Source organism: Lissotriton helveticus, chromosome 2_1 (assembly GCF_964261635.1).
Source record: "Lissotriton helveticus chromosome 2_1, aLisHel1.1, whole genome shotgun sequence".
NCBI lineage: Eukaryota > Metazoa > Chordata > Amphibia > Caudata > Salamandridae > Lissotriton > Lissotriton helveticus.
Window position 1 is genome coordinate 946,059,082 of NC_136059.1, and position 6,000 is coordinate 946,065,081.

Here is a 6,000-nt window from a genome sequence, read left to right on the forward strand (position 1 = left end):
AACTCACACTTGCATCAGAAGCATTCACACTCCCACCCACCACCCCCCACTCCCCACTCCGATAGTGGTCAGATTGGGATGCCTTTGGAAATCAAAGATACCCGTAGAAAGTGGTCCTACCTGCAATAAGTTGCAACATTGCAGATTCGCAGCTTCTCAAGAATGCATGTTCCAAACACTTTTCTGCTTGTAAAAAGTTGTTCATTTGTCGACATTTTTGAGCTGCAGTATGTCGAACAGTTCTATATAGCCAAAATGTGTTTACAGTAAAGACGTCCTCGTTGAAACCTTCTTTGCATACAAATGGACATTTTGGCAAGTGAGACAAAAAGGTGTTCAACGTGTACCCAATTTTTAAGTGTCTGCTTGGTTGAATCCAGTGATTTGGGTACATATATTTAATGGGTACTAAATTGCAATGTACTTCTGTTTTACGTTCTTGTGGGACTTAAACGCTGTAACGGATTTTAAGTCTTGCCGTTTGTTATGTATTGGGTTATAGGTCGGCTGTAAATTGGCTCTTAGAAAAACAAATATTTGTCTTTTAGGTTTCAGTAGCCAATGGAGGAGACAGCTTGCCGATGCCTTCGCCAGAGCCACCGCCCAACGTAGTGAGGTTTACGGTGCCTCCAGGTCATACCAACAACGGATCAGACACTTCGGACTCTGAGTATAGCTCACAAACCACTGTGTCTGGAATCAGTGAAGAGTTCCAGCAGTATGATGCTCATCCACGCACTGGGCCCTCCCCTCATCACATCATGGTGGAAGCCACTGGGAATCCCATCTTTCCAAGATCCACCGTAAGTGACGTAAACATGTAGAACTTGGTCGATGCTTATTATTCCTCCTGAACAAGTGTTTGGGGGGCGGGGGCTGTCACCCAATCAGTTTCCCTATTTGCACCCAGCCGATTTCCCCCCTGGAATGCTATTTTAAATGCTCTTTTCTAATAATTGAGGGGAGGTGGAGGAAAGTAGGGCGCGGTGGGTAAAGGAGACTGTTAATCTTGTTTCATAATCCTCAAAATGAGTAGGTGAAATAGTAAATTGGCCTTGTTTATCGATTGACTTCCCAGATTAAGAAAACAGGTTAAAAATCTTAAAATGCCCTGTAAATAGTGTTTGAATTCCCTGATTATAAAATTACTTATAAAAGATGCACGCTTTTGTTTGTACGCAAAATAACTAGGTTTGTTAACTTTCAGGTGGTCCACCCGGATGCTGCAAGGGGTCAACCAACAAGTGCGAGGCCGCCTTCTAATCCAGCTGCTAGAACCCAGCTGCCGTTGCATCAAAACATTCAGTATCCCCGGCTGGAAACGAGGGAAGGACTGCATATGCCACCTCACAGGCCGCGCAGGGATGCTTTTGAAATGTCTACTGAAGGGCATTCTGTGCCCAGCAGCCGGGAGCGCTCTGGGCATGCATCCCATTCGCAGAACATTAGAAATCCAGCATTCCCTGCCATGGGGGCCTGCGGACAATCTTACTGCCAGCCTATCACTACTGTGACTGCCTCTGCTTCAGTTACTGTCACTGTACACCCATCCCTGCACAGCCATAATTCTTGTGGGGGCTTCCCATCCTACGAGGGTTATCATGAAATGGACCCAAGGGCTTTTCACGATCCCCATGTGCCTTTTAATGTACGCCATGAGCGAAGGAACTCTAAGGTGGAAGTGATAGAACTACAGGACGTTGAATGTGAAGAAAAGACACACCGCAACAACTGCAGTTAACAACGTAAGTGTTCAGCACTATTGTTTTGTTTTATTTAGAATGTATTTTCTTGCCTGAGGTAAGAAGTCTAGGTTCCCAGAATCGGAGGCGGCTCCTCAGCAATGGCGGAGGAGCGTCGCCCCACTGGCTCAGAGCCGGCAGGTGAAAAAACTATATTCTATCTTAGTTTTATTTTTTATTTGCCGGCTCTGAACCAGTGCCTGTTGGGAGGGGCGGGCTGGGCCAAGGGAGTTTAAGAGAGGAAGAGTTCTATGCGCATTTCTAAGTGTGCATGTGTGTTTGGCTGGCCGTCGCCGGCCGGCCAAACAGACATGCACTAAAACAGCACAGACTCCCTGTCCTGAGACACCATTAGAGGAAAGAACGGGCCAGGACTACGCCCCCCATAATGCTGTTGGTTATGGAGGCATGAGCAGCATTAAATGAGACACCTGGGCCGGAGGCATGTATTCATTTCCAGCGTGAGCCTCAGAGGAAGAAAGGGATGAACTTTCGAAACGCGTAAGGCTAAACACGCGGAATATGGCCGTTGAACATAACGGCAGACAGGAGCCTGCACATACCCATGAATAAAGGTTTGCCACCTTCTGTTGTTGTTTGGGTGCTGTTCAAATGTGGGCAAAGTGGAGCTATGATATATATTCCCCCATGCTCCCTCCTCCCGCCAACCACCTTTTGTTTGTGGATGCCGCTACTTACTACCCAGTATGGATTACATTATGAATACAAACTCCCGAAAAGCTGGATGCCTTTTCTCAACCAAATTAGTCTTCCATGTCAAAGTGAAATCAGATGTGATCATTCTGACAGGTTTTTGAAGCACTATCAACCTTCACCTCCAATAAGTTGAAAACTATGCAGGTATTAGAGGTACTGCCAGTTATAAAGTCAGTCCTCCCAAGCATTGAGCCGAAGTGTATGGGTCAACAAGTTATTCTTCATAGTTGTGCTTAGTCTGGGTATTTTAGTGGGAATGTGACTGCCTCACGGGACTTAATATTTAGAACATTCCACGCTCCCGGAAATGTTTAATGTACTACATACGTAAAATACATACTCCCTGCCATGTTTTGGGCGGTAGGCCAGTATTTGGTGACAAATTCTTATTTTGATAAAAGATTCTATGCCAAATGAATGTCTTATGTATTTCTAGGTGAATGAAGAAAGCGCAAAAGGCCAAAGATGGGAACCCTCTTCTCTCCAGATCCTTGACAAGAACTTGTTGAACATATGGAAGAGAACATGCTGCATCAGGGCAACAGTTTACTATTACTGTAACCTATTGTAATATTTTGTTAAATATTTCTATAAATATTTAAAAGGTGTACACATGTATTATAAAAATGAACATTGTAAAATAGTATAATTTGAGATTGTACAACTCTTTAAAGTGTATTGTGTATGCGTGTGTGGGTGTTCTGTACTTGTTATACATGGCTCTTGTGCCACAACCAGGCTTAATCTAGTCATAGATTTCAGCATATCTTGCTGCTGCTTAAATATTGTATAATTTACTTGTGTAATTCTATGCAAATATTGCTCATGTTATTGGATTTTGTTTTGTAACGGTATGTCTTTTTTTTTTATATTGGTATTTTTTTACTTTGCATATCACAACCCTGTGGTAGTATGAAATGTTACAGTTCATTGTCTAACACGCTATGCGTGATATATAAATATATATAAATATATAAATATATTTTAAATGCGCAAATATGAAGAAGAGCACGGTAATCCTGGTGTCTAACGTAGGTTTGGATGTGTGCAGGTTCTATAGTTGTTCCTCTGTCTTCTGTTTTGTCAGACATGTTTTTACTCCATTTTATTTTACTTTTATGCTTGCCTTTAGTGTGCTTCTAAAACTCTTGTTGCTGGGAGTTTAATTCCGTCCCTGAGCCCCCGGTGAAACTAGCATCGAGCACTTAACAGAAGTCCCAACTTACTTCAGCTACAGATTCATTTATTTCCTGCTCCCTGTTAGTAGTTGTGTGTGCTCACTTGTTGCACACTCTATCTCTACAAAGGCACTCTTTTCCCTTGCCCCTTCTCTCAGGAAGCAATATAGCATTAACTTGCGTTGGGAGGAGCGTGATGGCATCAGATTTAAAGAGCTTTGTTGCATTTTCATCACTTCCTCAAGAATGTGCTATTGGTCCGCTTGTTCAGCATGCAGCGTTTCTTGTAGGCCGCAACATATGTGACAACTTAGTAGCCCTACACTTCTCTGAATACTTGTCACAATAGCATCATTTCAGACACATTTAATGTATTAACGTTGGTCTAGTGTTGCTGTTTTGTAGGTCGCTCAGATTAAATAAAACGCATAATGGTTGACAGTCTGAAAAGCAAAATTCTTAGCTATTTCAATAAGCCAGTGCTTAATTTGTAAAAAAAAAAAAAAAAGTGCCAGGGCTCTCCTCAGGAGGCCACTGCAGCTTACATCACATATTGCCAGTGCTATAATGCCAATACTAGTAACAAATTACAACACAACTACTAACCATCACACTCCTACAAGTGTGACAATTAAGTCTATTTCAGCCCCCCAAAGCTATAAGAATGGCTGGTAATAGTCATTTTTAATGTAAATTGAATGAATAATTAACTTTTGTCGTGGTCCCCTCTAAATTAGACGCCACCACCTGGTGGCAGACTGTCACAAGCACTGGTGTTCATAATTACGTGCAGGTGCCATACACCAGAAATCACCAGCACAAATTAAGCACTGTAAAAACCTCACATTTGAGAAACAACATCTTTGGCACTTGTTTACGAAATTTCAGTGAGTAAATAGCCCAGCCTCAATCTGTAGTGTAAGCACACTCCCTGTGAACACACTTTTAGGCCAAATCTGTAGCTACACTTTCGAGCCACTAGCAGTCTTCCCTGTGTGAAAATTCTGCTGACCGCAAGATTGTGTATTGCCACTGCGAGCAACAAACTTGTTAGGTTGCTAGCTATCTATACACTTCCAGCTGCAAATGTACATGTTCTACTTGTAGGACTATGCTATTGCATTTGCCTCTTGCCCACCGTTGCAAAATAAGGGGAAGCTGTTCTATCTGGTCTTGTAGTTCTTGTGCTCCCAGTCTTTTAGCAGATTCTGTCCATCTTGTACTTTTCTTCTCTTTTTTTTCTTTTTTACTTGCTGCTTCCCGCACATGAGATCCTGTTCTCCTGTAGTCACATTGGCGTGGGAGTTTCAATTTGGTAGCAACTTTTCAAATGTTTTATTTGAATTTTGTTTTTTATCTTTCTGTGATATTTATATTTTTCTATTATGTGTTTTTTTCACAGTATTTGTCATGCCAGTTTAATACGAACAAAATGCAGGGATTTATAGTTCTATTGGAAACTCTATTACAGCTACGTTCTACGTTCTAATGGAATTTTATTTGTATAGAGTGCTTACTAATGTTAAATAGGAAAGAGTATATAACACTTACAATATGGACTCATTGTAACTTTTTAGTGCGAGGAGTTAAAAGGAAAAAAAATCAAACTGGGTCTCATCGCTTGCCTATTGCGGTAGGAGTGGGTTTGTGTCATTTCAATTACAAAGATAAAAGTATGCCATATAATTTATTTATATGAAAATTTATTTTTGTAGTGTACATAGTAGTCAAGTCTTTTGAAAGAAGTATATTTTTAAAGAGTTTATATGTAATGATGACATTATGTTGATGTGGAACGTGAATACAGTGCACACTTTCATTGTAAACTCCGTTGGGGAAAAGAAATGTTCAGCAGTGTTCAAGAGAGTAAATCTTGCTACCATTCTAAAATGTTTTTTCCATTTGTGATCTAGTCTGATTTCTTATATTGGATCTTGAGGCAGTGGAAACTGTACGAAAACTCTCTAAACATTAACGTTCAAAACACTGACAGAAATTCTAACATGAATAAAAATATAACTTATTACTTATGATGTCCAACTATTATTTCAGTAATGCACATTTGAGCATATTAGTGTTAACATTCTGTGTAAGCCCTAGTGTGTCCCCAGCAAAAGTGGATTGTGACCTTCACCATGAAAAAGCTAGTACTGCTCACCAAAATAATGTAGGAAGAGAAATGGGAGTTGTTGGGAGAAGATGGTGAGAGTTTTTTAGCAAATGTATTGCTTTTGCGCCATGATCAATGATAGACACGATTTGCATACTTAAGATATGGAGTTCTTGGGTGGATATGTGCTTCTTATTTTAAGCAAAACTTTCAGGAAGCCTTGGTGTGCAGCCTGCAAGGAATATAAAGCCAA

At 40.9% G+C, this 6,000-nt stretch overlaps 1 protein-coding gene across 2 annotated transcripts in view; it reads left to right on the top strand.

Annotated features, from left to right (window-relative positions):
* Window positions 1-5,667, top strand: part of PTCH1 (patched 1) — a 102,774-nt gene extending 97,107 nt beyond the window's left edge. For both annotated transcript variants that reach the window (XM_078675694.1, XM_078675693.1), the window contains exons 22-24: window positions 549-803; window positions 1,208-1,745; window positions 2,896-5,667. In XM_078675694.1, coding sequence (XP_078531820.1) covers window positions 549-803; window positions 1,208-1,741 — 789 coding nt within the window. In that variant the 3' untranslated portion in view covers window positions 1,742-1,745; window positions 2,896-5,667. The remainder of the gene's footprint in view (window positions 1-548; window positions 804-1,207; window positions 1,746-2,895) is intronic.
* The last annotated feature ends 333 nt before the right edge of the window (window positions 5,668-6,000 follow it).